Here is an 18083-nt window from a genome sequence, read left to right as displayed (position 1 = left end):
GTGAATCAGAGGACCACCAGTTCAATTCCCAGTCAGGGCATATGCCTGGGTTGCAGGCCAGGTCCCCAGAAGGGGGCATGTGAGAGGCAACCACATTTTGATGTTTCTCTCCCTCTCTTTCTCCCTCCTTTCCCCTCTCTAAAAATAAGTAAAATCTTTTTAAAAAAATGTTTATCTTGGGCTTCTTAATTGGCTTAGTTTCTTTGAAGCACTGCCCCCCGCCCCCACAACCTTAAATCCATCTCTCTGTCTATAAAAGATGAAATAAAAATTCTTAACTCCTCCCTGGCCAGGTGGCTCAGCTGGTTCGAGTGTCAACCCATACACCAAAAGGTTGTAGGTTCAATCCCTGGGTGAGGAATGTATGAGAGGCAACCAATCAATGTTTCTCTATTGATGTTTCCTTCCCTGTCTCTGTCTCTCTCTTGGTCTCTTGAAATCAATAAACATATCCTCTGGTGAGGATTAAAAAAAAAAAGACAAGAAAAAATACCTCTAACTGCAAAACAGATCACGTCACTCCAATGCCTTATCTCGGCCTACAAAGCCAAAACATCTGCTCATCTGGCCGCCAAACCCACCACTAAAAAGTCGGGTTTCCAAATGCTCCTTGCACTCTGTGAACAAATCAAGTGAAAAGTTGTGAAGACCAAATGTAACTGGCATTAAATTCAAACTCCGACTCCAAGATCAGGTTTAAGTCCACTTATAATAATGTCATGTATTATTTGCCACTAAACAACCATGCTCTCCATAGAAATCAATGTATCCAAGTAGAAAATTAAATTTCAATTTAATGCAAACATTCTCCTTTAAACTATCATCACCGACTCTGCCATAGGAGATACATTTGAAAACACATATCAAATGTGTTCCCCAAAGTCAGCCATCCCCTATTTCTGTAGTGAAATGGCCCTACTGTGAAATATCACATCAAACCAGTCACTAAAGTAGAAATCAGATGTTAAAACAAGTTAGTCATGAGCATCGGAGAGCAAAGTACAAGAAAATTGGAGCTTTTCCCAGTGAGAGTTTTTCCGAAGGAAAAAACACCAAGATGGGAAACAATACTGTGACAGAAAACTGCTTTATGGTAGCCGCGGTCAGAATCGCACGGCCCATGATGACGAGAGGCATCCCCAATGCACACGGCTTGGACTCAGGAAGACCCACTGCTCCCAGCAGAGTGGAAACAGCTGGGATGCGACCCGACACCTGCATCCTCACCAGCACTGAGACCTTATCATAGAGCTCAGGGCCCACCAGACTTTCTCCTCCTAAAAGCTAAACTAGAAAATTACTCTTTCCAGGTTCTTTCTCACCACAGAAATCCCCATTCCCCGGTCCCCCCCTACCCCCAATTATTTGTGACTTTGGGATTTCCTGCTAAAACAAGTACAGATTTTTGTCTATGATATTCGAGAATAGTCAGCCCTGGCTGGTGTAGCTCAGTGGACTGAGCATGGGTCTGCAAACCAAAGGGTCACTGGTTCAGTTCCCAGTCAGGGAACGTGCCTGGGTTGCGGGCCAGGTCCCCAGTAGGGGACATGTGAGAGGCAACCACACATTGATGTTTCTCTCCCACTCTTTCTCCTTCCCTTCCCCTCTCTCTAAAAATAAATAAATAAAATATTTAAAAAAAAAAGAATAATCAGAAAACCACCTATCTTCTATCTTCTCCCTCTCCTATCCTATTAGCGATGGCCCTCTGGATAGACACGAAACACTTTCACTAATGATCCTTTATTGCTACACTTATTCACTTATTAACGCTGTTTAGGTCCCACGCTGAAACTTACCGTTTTCCAGACTTGAAATCGGCATTACTGAGGACATTTCCTTGTGCTCTCATCCCACTTACCATTAAAAAAAAAACAAAAAGTCTTAGTCCTCATGACTTTACACAGAAAAAAAGGATTTTAGAAATTTCTGCACATGTAAAAACAAGTGTTTTTAAACCGTACTTTTTGGAAAAACATGTTTGTGAAAAGCAGATGCCTACTAACCAATCATAAAATTCCTTGCCTGCCCCTGCTCACGGCATCATTATAATAATCTTTTTCATCCACAGAGGGCATGCCCAGAACAGAGTTCCCCATTCTGTTTAATGACTCTCTGTTAGAGAAAAACTGATGTGGTTGTAAACAGTCTGGAATGAAATCTCAGTTACATCAGAGTCTAATGGTCTGGGCAGTCACGTGATTCTTGGTGAACTGTCAATCTCTCTCTTCCGGTGTGTAAGAGAATGGAAAGTCAGGCTGCTTACCTTGTGCAAAGGGAGCACCAGGAACGCGCCTCCCCCACTCGCTTCTATGATTATGGCAACAAATCTGGGATTGACAGCACAAAAGGAACTGTCCCAGGTCACTCGAGAAACCCGGATGTCATCATAACACTGGTCATTTTTCACCGCTTGTCCAAATACATGCCGAAACTTGCTCTGTCGTACCACTCGCCTCATTGTGTCTGTAGAAGAACAAAATTATGTTAAAATCATGCAACTAACTGAAAGCTTTACTTTTATAAATGAAAAGCTCAAGTAGAAAAAACCAGAATGGTACGGCACTCTTGTCTGCTCTCCTAAAAAGTAGCCAAATGGCAAATCCAAAATTCCTTTAGCAGCACATACCCGGAGAAAACTGAAAAATGCGTCAGGGAAAGAATTACAAAGAAATGAAAGTTTCCTAATTCAAGGTCCAGAAACTGCTCACCAGTTTTAATTTCAGGAAAAAGATCAAGGCAAAGAATGAAGGAAATTAGCCTTTCACAACTGGATGGGAAGTGAAAGATAATTAACTCCAGCCCTCCCTTTTTGTAAATAAGAAAACTCCAAAGTTAAGTTATATGGTAGATTTGAAGCTCAAGAAACCCTCTCAAAAAAGTTATAATATTGTGACTTTTCCCCTCATCCGCCAAGGTAATTTTTCAGAGTAATTTTTGCTTGTTTGTTTTGGGTTTTGTTTTTTTTTTTTGGTAGGCCACTGAGAAGCTGGTTTTATTAGAAGAGGATCAATTCGGCATCCCTGGCATATGACAGATGCTAGACTGAGGTTTGTAGAAGAAAAGTAACCTGCCCAAGGTCAGTCAGCTGGTCAGTGCTGGATTCCAGAGACTGAGGTTTCCTGGTGTGTAACTTTTCAGTTTTCAGCATTTTCCCCAGACATCAGCACTCTGCTGTCTGAGAACTGGGCCCACTCAGAAATATTTCTGTAAGACCAACTATGTGTAGTGGAGAATTCAAGAAACACTAGGCAACCACCCTTGTCTTCAAGAGCTTCCAACACAGGCTTAATAATCAGAGCAACTCAGAACCAAACTCCTGGTGCTGAATGCAACCAGCAGTCTGACTAAGGTCAAAAGGCAGGTCTCAGCAAAGAGCATCAAGGGTTTAAGTGGAGAGTAAGGTGATAAACATGGCGTGTATAGGACAAGAGGTCAAACAGTGGCATACTAGACGTATTAGACAGGAGGAAGCTAAAAGCAAGGTGCAGGGCTAAGTAAGCACTGTGACAATAAACTTGGCCTGGAGAGGCCTGGAAGGACTGTGGCAGTAGTGGTTGGGCAGAGGATGCCCCTTAGGGAGAGGAAATAAAACCAGGATGGGTTTTCCCATTGGAGCCGATCATTCACCTGGGAGCAGGGTAGTATTCCTGGACTTACTCATGGGTCCTTTCAGACTCCAAATTCCACTAGGGTGTCGGACAGACACGTGCACTGAAAGCTCATGCTTCAGGATCAACAGGCCCCAGCTGGTGGTTTCCTAGCCTTCATCCAACGTCATTTTCCTACCTGCTAATGTAGGACATTCTGTTCATACTGGCTAGGATAGAAGGGGCCTGGAAAAAAACTTAAGTGGAAATGGAACATGTTTGAACCTTGACAACTCAGCTGAAAACCAGTCACCCTGACCCCCATGCACAGAGGAGGGCTGGCACCAGCCATGCCACAAGGGGCACGGGGCAGGATGCTGCTGACTCCTCCCCTCCAGGTCCCTTTCTCACGGCTCTGGGACCACTGCTAAATGCAGAGGGAGTGCGTCTATTTTTGCCAGAGCCTCTTTCTACCCTTCCGAGGAATGTGCAAAAGTAACCTCTCTCCTAGCCCAGGGCATGTCACTGGGCTAAGCAATGGACCCCGGGCAGGCAGTTGAGCACCCATGTTCCTCAGCCTAGCTGTTGCCTGACCTTTCCAGCTGACTACCAGACCAGACATTTAAACTATCAGGTAGGGGAGATGGCAAATAATCTGCTTCCACTTGGCCAGGGTCCTTCATATGTTAAACAGTGCAAATAATTCTCAAGCATGAGGAGCTTCCATGAGGTGGTGAAACCACAAGAAAAGCACATCCACACAAAAGCCAATGCACAGCCAGCCGGTTTCAGGACCCATTTCCCGACACGACCATCTGTACCGGTTAGCGAAAGCTCAGATCCCCACCTGCACACCTTCCACCAAGTGTTTCAAAAGTAAGTTAACATAGAACTAAGAATTGCACCATATGTCAGAGTTGTTATCCTTCACATATAAAATTTTCACAAGTTCAAAACATGAAAATCCCAATAGAAAGTTATACAAAGGACAAGAAGAGGTAATTTACAAAAGAAATACAAATCGCATTTATCTCCACTCCTTCCTGAGAACCTAACAAAATGACAGCCAAGGAATAAAAGCAGGTATAAACACAGAAGGACGAGGGAAAGGACACTGGAAAGGGGACTAATGAGACAACACAATCTGGGAAGATGGAAAGCTATCAAGTCCGGTAACTGATGAGTGTGAATGTTCTCTACTCAGCCAAGTGCCTCAGGAGGAGAGGCGCATAAAAGGATGCCAAGGCCCACTGCAAACCCCAGAGCATTCAGGGAAACTGTGTCTCTAAAGACAGGGACGGGGGAAGAAGGGGGCTTCTGGCTGAAGCCTAAGTCAGAAGCAGCTAAACACCCCAGTCACCTCCTCTACTACTGCACAATCAGAGACTGCCCTGCACCTGCTCTAGCAGAAGCCAGACTGCATGCCCTGGGCAGCACGACACATAGCACAGGTGGGCACAGGTATGAACAGGTGTCACACGACACTGTGGTTCTGTACTGTGGAGCTTCCTGCCCCTTGTTCCTGGGGCTTCCAGAACCTTGGCTGCCAGGCCTAGACACCAACCGCCCTACCTGGTAGATCAGAACCTACCTCTTACTGTGACGTCCCCCATTAGATAAGCCAGATACCATCTAATCTCACCAATGACATAAACATTAATAAATATAAATATGTGAAGTGGTTCAAATGTGTTCATCAAAAGATATTACACAAATCTGCTGGCTGACTTACATACTAAAATACTTTAAAAAGTCATTCTATATTATACATACTGACGACTTACTTTCATTCTACCTACATGGAGTCAGAATGATATACTGGTTCTTTTGCTACAGCCATGGATTAGAGTATTAGCTACAGAGCAGAGACAGTGAGAAAAGTCAGTGCTTCCTGAGCTGTGCTGACTGAGCCAGGCATGTCCAAGTGCAGCTTGAAAGGCAGTGTGAGCCCACTCACATCCAAGGTTGAACCTGATCTGGGTTAGCTATCCACATGGCACAGCTGCTTTTGCTGCGCGAAATAGAGAAAAGCAATTAAGAGGGCAGGCTCCAAAGTCTGACAGCCCTGTGAGTGAGAAGCACAGCTGTACCATTTACTTCCTGGCCATGGCTCAGTAGGGCAAGTCAATGAATCTCCCTAAGTGTCAGATTCTCTATCTGAAAATGGTAGAGTACGTAAAAAGCGATCATTAAACAAGCACTCGGTAGCGGGAGATTCAAATGTTAAAGCACCTCGTATGGTTAGAGATACGTATCTAATTATACAATAAATGTCAGCTAGAAGGTAATCCAGATTCAAATCCTAGCTGTCATTTATTAGTAAATTACTTAACCTTTCTTAGCCTCAGTCTCCTGATCAATAAAATGAAGGGAATGATACCTATAATAAGAACTAAAAACATCTAACAAAACCCAGGTCCAGGTGGCTTCACCACCGAAGTCCATCAAACACTTAAAGAATGCCAATTCTACACAAATTCTTCCCAAGAACAGAAGAAGAGGAAGCACTTCAAAAATAATTTTATGAGACCAGTACTAATCTGATACCAAAATCAGATAAAGACATGACCAAAAAAAAGTGGACAAATATCTCTCATGAATATAGATGCAAAAATCCTGAACAGAATACTAGCAGACCAAATCTAGCAACGTGTAAAATGCATTATTGTACAATATGACCAAGTGGGACCTATCCCAAGAATGCAAGGTTGGTTCAACATCTAAAAATCAATGTAACATGTATCAATAGAATTCAAAAACACAGCTCACAGAACACCTCACACAGAAAAGCGTTGGATAAAATCCAACATTCTTGCATGATAAAATCACTCAACAAGCTAGAAGGAAACTTCCTCAAGCTGAGTTTTTAAAAACATCAATTGGCCCTGGCTAGTATGGCTCAGTGGATTAAGCACCGGCTTGTGAATCAAAGGGTTGCTGGTTTGATTCCCAGTCAGGTTGTATGCCTGGGTTGTGGGCCAGGTCTCCAGTAGGTGGCACTCAAGAGGCAACCACACATTGACATTTCCCTCTCTCTCTCCCTTCTCTGTCTAAAAATAAATAAATGAAATATTTTTTAAAAATCAATTGTATTTCTGTACATTCATTACCAATGACCTAAAAAATGAAATTAAGGAAACAATTCCATTCAGAATATTATCAAAAAGAATAAAATATTCAAGAATAAACCTACCCAAGAAGGTGAAAGACTTATATACAGGCACACCTCATTTTATTATGTTTGGCTTTACAACACTACACAGATGTTGCGTTCTTTAAAAATTAGAGGGAAGACCCTCCACTAGCAAAAAGATTACAACTCGCTTTATTGCAATACTGGCTTTGTTGTAGTGGTCTAGAACTGTACCCGCAATATCTCTGAGGTATGCCTGTACTAAAAAACTATAAAACATTGCTGAAAGAAATGACAGAAGACACAATTAAATGTAAAGACATCTTGTGTTCATGGATCAGAAGACTTAACATTACTCAAATACTCAAAATTAAGCTACAGATGCAATTCAATCCCTATCAGAATCCCAACTGACTTTGTGGAAACCGACAAATTGATTCTACTGGGTTGGCCAAAAAATCCATTTAGTTTTTTCCATAAAGTAAAAGACACAGTTTTCATTTTCACCAGTAATTTTATTGACTCAGATATTTTGAGTATACTGTCTGTCTCCTGCTATTGGCTTCTAGTGGGGAGAGGCCAGGGGTGCCACTAAACACCTTCCAATGCGTAAGACAGCCCCACAGCAAAGTTACTTGCCCAAAATGTCAATAGTACCAAAAAACTTCGCAAACCATTTCTGACATGTTCGATCAGCCAGAGCACCTTCTCTATACACTACACAAATCTTTTTGCATTTCACTTGCATTTTTACCTGAATGCATTTTTAATAAAGCATAATATCCTGGAAATGTTGCATATTTTCTTCCATCTTCAAAATTACAATGGCTGTACAAAAGTTCACCAATTTTGGTAAGTTTTTAAAATGAATACTGATATGACAGCTGTTACAATACAATCTAACAAAATTGTTTCGAATGTAGTTAAAGACAACTAAATATTACTAGAGCCATCATATGGAAAAAAATTAAAGGAACTTTTTGGCCAACCCAATAAAATTTATTATGAATTGCTAGGGACCCAAAAGTAGCCAAATCACTTCTCGGCCTTTTGGCTAAGATCAAGTGTAGTATCTGTTCTTAAGAGTTTAATATCTGATATGTCTTCCATCCAAAAGTAGCCAAAACAACCTTGAAAGAAAAGAACAAATTAGGATTGGAATATTATTTAGCAATTAGGAAGATTCAAACTTCCTGATTATAAACTTACTACAAAGCAACGCAAATCAAGACAGTGAGGTATCAGAAGAACTGACACATAGATCAGTGGAAGAAAATTGAAAATCCAGAAATTCACACATCTTTAGTCTTAAGTGATTTTCAACAAGGTACCAAACCATTCACTGGGGAAAGAATAATCTTTGCAACAAATAGTACTGGGATCACTGGACAGCCACATGCAGAAGAGGTTGGATCCTGACCTCACACCATGGAAAATAATTAACTCAAAATGCACCAAAGACACAGCTACTAAGAGCTGTAAAAACCATAAAACTCTTAGAAGAGGACATAGAAGTAAATCTTCATGATCTTGGATCTGGCAAAGGATTCTTAGATTAGACACCAAAAACACAAGCAACAAAATAAACAGTAAGTAAACCGGACTTCATCAAAATTCAAAAGTTTTGTGCTTTAAAGGGCACTATCCAAAGAAACAGAATGGGAAAAATTTTGCAAATCATGTATTTGATAAGGCACTTTATCTATAATATATAAAGAATCCCTAAAACTCGATAATGAAAGACAAATAATCCAATTTTAAAAATGGGCAAAGAACTTGATTTTCTTCCAGAGAAGATATACAAATGCCCAATAAACCCACGAAAAGATACTGGACATCATTAGTCACTAGGAATGCAAAGCAAAACCACAATAAAATACCATTTCAAACCCACTAAAATGGCTAGAATTGAAAAGTCAAAATATCAATGTTAACGAGAATACAGAGAAATCAGAACCCTCAGAACCACACTGCTTGTGGGAATGTAAGATGGTGCTGCTGCTTTGGAAAGCAGTCTGGAAGTTCCTGAAATGATTATGCAAAGAATTACCATATGACCCAGATATTCCACCTCCAGGAACATGCCCCTAAGAATGGAAAGCAGGTATTCAAACAAATATTTGTACATCAATGTTCACAGTGGCATCCTCATAAGAGCCAAAGGAAACAACTCATGTTAGATATCCATTAGATGAGTAGAAAAACAAAGTGTCATACATAGGTACAATGGAATATTATTTACCAATAAAAAGGAATGAAGTACTAATACTCCTAATACATGCTACAACTTGGATTAACCTTGAAAATATTACACAAAGGGAAAGAAGCCAGTCACAAAACCCTACACATTAAGATTACATTTATATGAAAGTCCAGAACAGGCAAATCTACAAAGAAAGTACTCGTAAATTAGTGCTCGCATGAGAAGGGGGCTGGTTCGGGGGGATAGAAAGTTATGGCTACCGTGCACAGGGTTTCTTTTTAAAGTGATAAAAATGTTCTAAAACTGACTGTAATGGTAGTTGCGCATATTTGCAAATATACTAAAAAGACACTGAAGTGTATATTTTAAATGGGTAAACTGTATGATTATGTGAATTATATCTCAATAAAGATGGTTCTTTTTTAATCTGCAAAGTGCTCAGCATAGACTCTGATAAATGTCAGCAATTATTATTTAAGAGCCCACGAACAGGTTTCTCTACCCAAGGGGGGAAAAATAAATTCTCTACTGATTATGGGCGAAGAGTGTAATTTTCACTTAACAAAACCAGCATCAATTTTCAAGGAGACTTTGCAAAATTTCTTGTTCTCTCACGGCAGCATGGCGTTCACTATACTTAAATGTCTCCTCTAACAAAGGGAAAAACGGGAACTATCTCAAATAGAAAAACTCCTCTCTTCTTAAGACAGCTGCCAAAATAATATTCGTGTTTCACCAATTTTCTAAATGTTTAGCTATAAATTGCTAAATTGCAATGTCATACTATCAAACTTAGTTCTTTTATTAAATATCTTGTTCTAAACTACACAAGTATCCCCCAACAAAAGCACTTTATAAATTAATTTCTCAATTATATTTAAAAAAATGAAAGAAAAACTAAGGAAATACTGGGTACAATTTTAAATGTCTAATCAGACAGAATTCAACCTTGGAGAACTTGCCTACTCATGATGTCTTTCAAGTACAAATTCCTAAAACCGCACAGCACCTCTTCCTCACATTTGGATAATCTGAAGAATCGTAACAGTATTAAAGAAGGAGATGATGTAGCAATTAAGTCACTCATTAAACGAATCAAAGAATGTTTACAAGTGTCAAAACAAATTGATTTCAGATAGGAGAAAAATGCAACACGGTTTGTAAGTTCCACAAAACGTGGGAATTACAAACCTTATCTTAGGCCTTACAACATGCAATTTATCATTCTGCCCATATTTTCAGTAAGAGTGGCATCATTCTAGAATGGTTTTCATGATGCTAAAAACTGGCATGCCTCTGAAAGACAGTGTGAGGACAGGTCGGGAGTACAGGCGCAACTATGCAATGCACTCTCTAGAATTTGGCTGAAACCTCTATTTTAGAAACAGGGACAGCTGTCTCCCCAGCCCAATTTTCCAGGAGATACTGAAAGACAAAGAAAGGGGATTAAGAGTTAGGTCTTGATTGTCCAGCAACTATCATAATAAATCTTTTTCTTTTATTTTATCTTTTCCATAGTCACCATGCTGTACATTACATCCTCAGGACTTATTCATCTTGTCATGCTAAGCCTGTAATTTTGACCACCAACACCCATTTCACCCACCCCCACTCACCTGACTCCGGCAACCACTGATCTGTTCTGTTTCTATGAGTTCCAGTTTTCCTTTAATTTTTAGAGTCAATGTATAAGTGATACATATAGTACTTGTCTTCTCTGTCTGACACATTTCACTTAGCATAATGCCCCCAAGATCCATCCATGTGGACACAAATGGCAGGATTTCCATCTTTTTTATGGGTAAATAATATTCCACCACGTTATGTTATATATCTCTCGCATTTTCTTTATCCATTCATTTGTCAATGCACACCTATGTTGTTTCCATATCTTAGCTATATGTAAATAATGCTGCAATGAACATGCAGGTGCAGATAACTTTTCAAGACAGTGATTTCATTTCCTTCGGATAAATACCCAGAAGCAGAATTGCTGGATCATATGGTAGTTCTATTTTTAATTTTTTGGGGAAAAACTTTCATACTGTTTTTCCATATTAGCTACATCAAATTATATTCCTACACAAGTCTCTATTCAGTAGATTATATACTTCTGTTTTTGGCTTCAAATAAGAAAATATAAAGCTGACTACCCATATTCATGATACTTAGTAACTCATCTATAGACAAAAATATTGAAATTTTCTTTACATGTTGGGTGAACATCTCAACCAAGAACAAACTGTAAAAATAAGGTCTACCTCTATGGTTTAAGGACTTACTTGTGTCAGAGGAAAGTTTGCTAGAAATCATTCTCAGAATAAAATAGGTACATTCAACTGATAATCCTCAACTGTTAGAAGACTGTAAAGGCATGTTTCTTACCGCCAAGTCAAGTTATACACATAAAATTTATTTATTTCACAGGCCATACCTAAGAAATTTGCTGGGTGTGAGGGGGGAAAATGTATACAAGACAGGGTGTTTATATTGTAATGACACCAAATAAAATACACTCAAAGCACCTGAGTAAATGTTACTGCATTTTCTCTATTCTGCCTACTTCCATCAATCTCATAAAAAATGACCACAATTTTGACATTTCCTTGTTTATTGAGAACTTATCTGTTTAAAGATCCCAGCAGATGTACTTCTATGGTTCACATGGAAGCAACACATCCTGCTAGAAACACATGCAGGAAAACCCCTACCAGCAGCAAAATCCTGCTCAGCACAGTTGCTGAGACCATTCCAGAGCATCAATTACTCCAGCGCTCACTAGGCTGAGAATGCTCCCTGGCCAGGACCACAGGAAGACTCCAGGATATCCCAACGGGGAGAGAAAATGTTCCCTCTAAGTCGCTGCCCTGATGGTAGGCACTTTTTAATGTGCAAGAGTTTTGGATAAGTCCTTTAATAGAAAATGGCAAGTAAAATAACAAACGAGGCAACAAATGTCCCAAACTCAGCTAGGACATTTAAATGGCAATCGCTCAAGTGAAAAATTCCTTTAACAAGTTGGAAATGTAATATGTAAGCCTACATACAACATACACTCACAAAAGAGCAGACACCCAAAGCAAATATAGGAGGTGCTATGATTAAACACAAAAATTCAATATTCGTCATTTCTGGATATGAGTTGGCTGAACTTTTTTTTGAATTTTCTTAAACAAAACCTACCAGACTCGAAGAGTTCAGCTTAACAAATCATTTTTCACTGTATGTATTTCCTTAATTAACAGATTCATATATGAGACATCCCAAGAAAAAAAATTCCTAATTTACCTACTTTAACAGAAGTTATTTTAAAAAGAAAAAGAGCCCTGGCCAGGTAGCTCAGTTGAGTAGTGTCACCCTGATACTGCAAGGATGCAGGTTTGATCCCCAGTGAGGGCACATACAAGAAGCAACCAATGAATGCATAAATAAGTGGAACAACAAATTGATTCTCTCTCTCTCTCTCTCCAATTAATCAATAAAAATCTAAAAAAAAAAAAAAAGAAGAAGAAGAAGAAGAAAAAAGACCACAGTACAGTATTTGGTATAAAACATAGCACAGCCCTGACCAGCATGGTTCGGTTGGTTGAACATTATCCCACAAAACCAAACGCTGCCAATTAGATTCTGGTCAGGGCACAGGCCTGGGCTGTGACCCACTTCTGGTTGGGGCGTATGCGAGAGGCAACCAATCGATGTTTCTCTCTCATATCAGTGTTTCTCTTCCTCTCTTTCTCCCTCTCCTCTCTCTAAAAATAAATGAATAAAATATTTTTTAAAAATAGCAGAAAAGTCAGACATACAACAGACCTCGTTCATGGCAGCTATGGCAGAAAAGGATTTGTACTCCACACTGATGACTTTGAGGCATTAGGGGGAAAATGATTTTTTTCTAGAAAAAGGGCTGACCGCTTAAGATAACTGACTGAAAGCCTAGATGTTGGTTCAATTTATCATGACACCAAGAATGGTAAGAATAAGGGGTGGCGGGGAGGAGACAAGTTAAGAAAAAAAAGAATAAAGGGGAAAAAACATAGCCTTCCAAATAGTAACACTCCATTATTTATCCGAGTAATAGGTATGATGCCAAAAATGAGGCATATCAATCATAAATGATCTGTTTTAACTTAATAACCAAATATTATTTTTTAAATGTTTCTAGGAACAAAAAGACAAGAAAATGCAAGATCTACCAAAGCGTATCCAGGCTCAGCCCTCCCAGAAGCCTGGAGTAAGAGGCTTCCAAAACTTGTCAATTCCAGGCCCTTCATTTTCAGCCCAGAGACATTCTGTGACTCGCCCAAAGATAAAGGACATCTGAGAGAGAGACACAATGACCTCAAACCACAAAGTAGAGGGCAGTTCAAACTCTCCGCCCCCTGAACTTTCCACAGCTTGTCATGACAGGCTCCCAGTCATACAGAGCATCTGGCTTCCCCACATCAGCCCAGAGTGCCATTCAGAGCTTGTTCATGGGCGTGCTGCCTCAACTGAGTTCCACACTTGGCCTGCTCGTGCAATTTTTAAATATGAAATTGCATTTTGCTCACTTTGTAAACATGACTTGACATGGAAAAACCAAATACAGAGGCTGGCTGCAGCATCCGAATACACTGAGACAGACAACAGAGAGCCGTGGGTAGGCCACGTCTTTACTCCTAACCGAAACCTCTAGGTTGAAGCCAGAGGCCCATGTGCTCAACCATCCAAAAGAACAGCATGAAAGGACACGCAGAAAGTTCTGGAAATTACATATATATGTAACAATGGCAGTTTCTAAAAGGCAAGATATAATGAAGAGGTTTATAAAGCTTTCTGAGAGCTCCAAATTTTCCTTTTTATAATTTTGTACTTACTTTAGAAATTTGTTACAAAGAAAAGCTGGGGACCACCTAATGTCTGCACAAACACTGATGATTTACAATAGAATATGAAACTATGAAAATGACAGCCAAAAATGAAGTCTGACAAGAAATGAGATGTGCACAAAAATCCAATCACCACAATAAACACTTTAAATATCTTACATTTTATGTCAAGTGCATCTCAATGTAGCTGACATTTTCAAAAACTGAAATGAGCATATGATCAACAAAACAGCAACATAAACATCCTAAATACAAAAACAGAAATCTCCAAATTAGCTCCCATTTGTATGACAGAGAGACCCTTCATCACTAAAACACGCCCTAATGGGGCCTGGAACACACTTCAGTAGGAATGACACTACAGAAATTTTGCAGTTACTAAAACATGAGATTATAAGGTTTTAGGGGCCACCTCTGGGTCTTCAATGACAGAAATACACATTTTTATTTCACTATCAAAATAAGAACACATCTCCCCCAAGATATCGTACAAGGGTGATGTGTCTCCGATCCCCCACCTCGCCCTATTTTCTGCTTGTCACCAGCACCTTTATAAACACAACAATCTCCACCCACCCCAGGAGCTTCAAGAAGGACTGAAGAAATCTCCATCGAGGAGGCGGAGGCGGAGGCAGAGGCAGAGGCGGGCACTATCTGCCCAGAGAACCCCGTGGAACTGCAGAAATTTGTCTGAGGCCGCAGCCATCTCCCTAAGTGCCCCACAAGAGACTTGACTCAAGAAGCTGAACTCTCTGCCTCTCTCTTCAAAGAGCCAAATTAATCCCAAGAGTTCTCATACCAAATGCAGAACTTTTACAGACATGGCTGACACTGTAATCTCACTTAAAAATTAATGATGAATGTGTTTCAAAATACTCCCTATGCGGATGATCTCTTTTTCCTACCAACAACTGCTAAAAGGCACACTGTGTAGGACCAAACTTGCTAAGTCTGTTTCCACTACTTGGTCAGGCGGGAGTTTCTCTTGGAATAAAATTTTAGTAATTTTTTGGCAAGTCTGATATGAAATTACCTGTGACTCCAAGATCTTTTTGTTGTTGCTGTTTTAAGGCATTTTTATGAAGATGCTCATAAGGCTGGTCACAGGCAAAATTAACAAAATCAAAATACAAAGTAATCGCCTTCAACTGAAGAATTTCAGTCTTGTCCTGACTGGTGTGGCTCAGTTGGTTGGGGGTCATCGCCCCCCAAGTGGTAGGTTGCCAGGTTGATACCCAGAGGTCAGGGCACATGCCCAGGCTGTGGGTTCAGTGCCCAGCTGGGGTGTGTACAGTTACAACCAACTGGTGTTTCTCTCTCACACTGATGTTTCTCTCCCTCTCTTTCTCCCTCCCTTCCCCACTCTCTAAAAATAAATAATAAATAAAATCTTTTTTAAAAATTTCACTCTTCCTTTTTTAATACCCTATACTGTGGGCAAACTGTGACAAAATGTGTGTGTGTGTATATATATATGTACATATATATATATATACACACACACACTCTTGACAATGCTTCAAGTGAATGGTAAAGTACAGTAGGAAAACTCTAACCTGGATGTCAGACACACAAGTTAATCCTCACACACAGTCATTTACCCACTGAACCATTTTGGTTCCACAGTTCTTGGTTTCTTCTATAAAATGGGAGAACTAAAATATAAAGCCCTACAAATCTATTCTAAAGCATACAAATCTTATAGGAAATGGTTCTTTCACTGGGCTCCAGTCCACATCCCCCAGTAAAACACGCAATTCACTAAGAACTGAATTCTGAATTAGATACTAGCACAGGGTTATACATATAACACGTGCACTCATCTGTGAATGTTGAATAGATCCTTAATCTCAATCATTCCTTGTTCATTTATTCAACATTGTATTATTTATTGAGCTTTGTCCATGTACCTGGCATTATGCTATACACTGGAGACACGATGGTGAGCAAGTAAACCTGGCCCTTACTCTCACGGAGCTTACAGTCCACTGGAGGAGACACACCATCATCAAATACCGACCCAAACATCAACGTCAGCGGGGACAGACACTGGGATGATGAAGTATCTGGGGAACATATCGACAACCAGGTCAGAGAACCTCTACTTTGTATTAGCACCCACGAGCCTTCTCTTTACAAGCAGGATGTCTGAAAGGAGTAAAAACGGAGGAAAAAATATTTAAATACACACTGTACCTTTTCAGATTAACAACTGGATCTGCAGCTTTAAAATTAAGGAAGTTTGCCAAGCAAGATGCCTGAAGCTTGAAGGTAAAATACATGGAGCATGAAAATGAAACTAACATGATTCAAAACAAAAATCTCCCGATGTTTCCAAAATTTTCAGACATCCTACAGAAACAGGAAAGTGCACCTCTTAAAATCTTACTGCAACTTATAACAGATCATTTTGTCTATCTGATCATTTTTGGTAAAATTATAAACTATTTCCTTATCAGTACACATCTATCTTCTAAAGGAGGAAAAGAAATAAACACAGAATATCAGTATCCACCACAGAGTACAGAAAATTGTAACAATGTAGCTCACTAGGGAAAATGTAGTTACAACCAAATAAATACTTTCTGCAATCTTTAAAAACTGCCAGAAATAACACACTATTACAGAAACAATTTTTTGTGTGATCACTTATCACAACATCAATCACTAAGTATTTTAAAACAAAGCCTGTCATTTTTGAAAGTTTAATATATCACACAAATGACATCTTAAATGATGAGACCATTCAGCAATTGAAACGGTGCACAATTTGCAATATTTTAACTTACTCAGTCCCTGCCAACTTCTCAAGTCAAATCAATCCACAGTGAATCCGTGAAGCTCCAGGAGCCACTCAAGTGCCCTGAGACCTACCCTTTGATTCCTCTGGAGCTGGTCCTGGAGCCTCCGTCAGGTCAGGACAAACCACCAAGTAGGACAACACTTACCAGTCAGTCAAGGCATTAAAAGATGAGAAACCAGACAAAGACAGTAAAGGGAAACTCCGCCGTTACATGGCTACCTTAACTTTAAATCCTCATCCTGATACAAATTATGGTTCTTTCCATATCTGTTTTCACAAAAACTCTTTAAGATGAAAGCATGCTTCCCTGAGGATGTGGCTTCACGGATTCTTTCTGAAGGCAAAGTCACTAACCGGACTACAAAACAAAGCCCCAAGAACCCCATGCTACCAATATTTTCAATTTATTTAGTAAGTCAGTTAAGTAAATTTGCAAGAAAGCACCAAAATGTAGTGTTACTCTATTTTTCACCAGAATTCATGCTTTAAGTAACCAAAATGCCAAGATTTGCTTTGCAAATAAAATGTTTCAATAAAGAAATGTATAGAGCCCTGGCTGGCGTACCTCAGTGGATTGAGTGTGGGCCTGCGAACCAAAGGATTGCGGTTTGATTCCCAGTCAGGGCATATGCCTGGGTTGCAGGCCAGGTCGCGAGTGGGAGGCATGTGAGAGGCAACTACACACTGATGTTTCTCTCCCTCTCTCCTTCCCTTCCCTTCTCCTCTCTCTAAAAATAAATGAATAAAATCATTTCAAAAAAAGAAATGTATATACACACACTTTGCTAACATTTATTTATAATGAAAATTATAAGGTTAGCTTATCATAAGATAATTTAATAAAGCAAATGTTTACAATTAGCAGGCCTACACCATAGAAAACTTCATCTTTATTCGTTCCATCTTCTGGGAAAATGGGAAGGCTGACAACCCCTAACACAAGTGTATCATGTAAAACTGAAATTCAATTATTCAACTAACATTCACTGAGCACCGGGAAATGGAAGCACAGAAAATGTAAGGTATTTGCTTCCTTTCAGGAAGTTCACTTTCACAAACTAGAAAAATAATAACTCCATATTTATATTTACTTTTTAATTTCTACTCATAGAACCCAAGATGTAATTAGTATTAGCATAGAAATCATTAACAGGAGTGACACCTACAAATTACATTTGCATATACCATGTCTATACTATATTTACATTTGACTCAAATATATGATACAAATGTATACTCCATTATCATGACTTTCCACAGTCTGGGCCCTCCCACCTATCTGATACCACTCTTCCCCAATTATACCTGTTTTGAGTCGACCTGGTGCTATTTTGCTCACCCACAGGCAGGGCCTCACTGTTAATTTCCCACAAATACTGACCCTCCAATGCCCTGTCCTCTTAACTCCCAGAGCTCAGTCCCCAAACAGAACTCAGCACAAAGAATCATATACTTGAGGGTTAGCAGAAGTTTGTAGTCTATTTTT

At 39.7% G+C, this 18083-nt stretch overlaps 1 protein-coding gene and 1 pseudogene across 3 annotated transcripts in view; one reads left to right on the top strand and one right to left on the bottom strand.

Annotated features, from left to right (window-relative positions):
• CORO1C (coronin 1C) overlaps positions 1-18083 on the bottom strand; it is a 75028-nt gene that overhangs the window by 45889 nt on the left and 11056 nt on the right. For all 3 annotated transcript variants that reach the window (XM_037156161.2, XM_037156162.2, XM_037156163.2), the window contains exon 2: positions 2267-2466. In XM_037156161.2, the coding sequence (XP_037012056.2) occupies positions 2267-2461 (195 nt within the window). In that variant the 5' untranslated portion in view covers positions 2462-2466. The remainder of the gene's footprint in view (positions 1-2266; positions 2467-18083) is intronic.
• On the top strand, positions 7758-7918 carry LOC119057499 (uncharacterized; annotated as a pseudogene).

This window comes from Artibeus jamaicensis, unplaced genomic scaffold (assembly GCF_021234435.1).
Source record: "Artibeus jamaicensis isolate MK-2021 breed Jamaican fruit bat unplaced genomic scaffold, CSHL_Jam_final contig_525, whole genome shotgun sequence".
Classification (NCBI taxonomy): Eukaryota; Metazoa; Chordata; class Mammalia; order Chiroptera; family Phyllostomidae; genus Artibeus; species Artibeus jamaicensis.
This window is presented reverse-complemented; position numbering and strand designations above follow the sequence as displayed.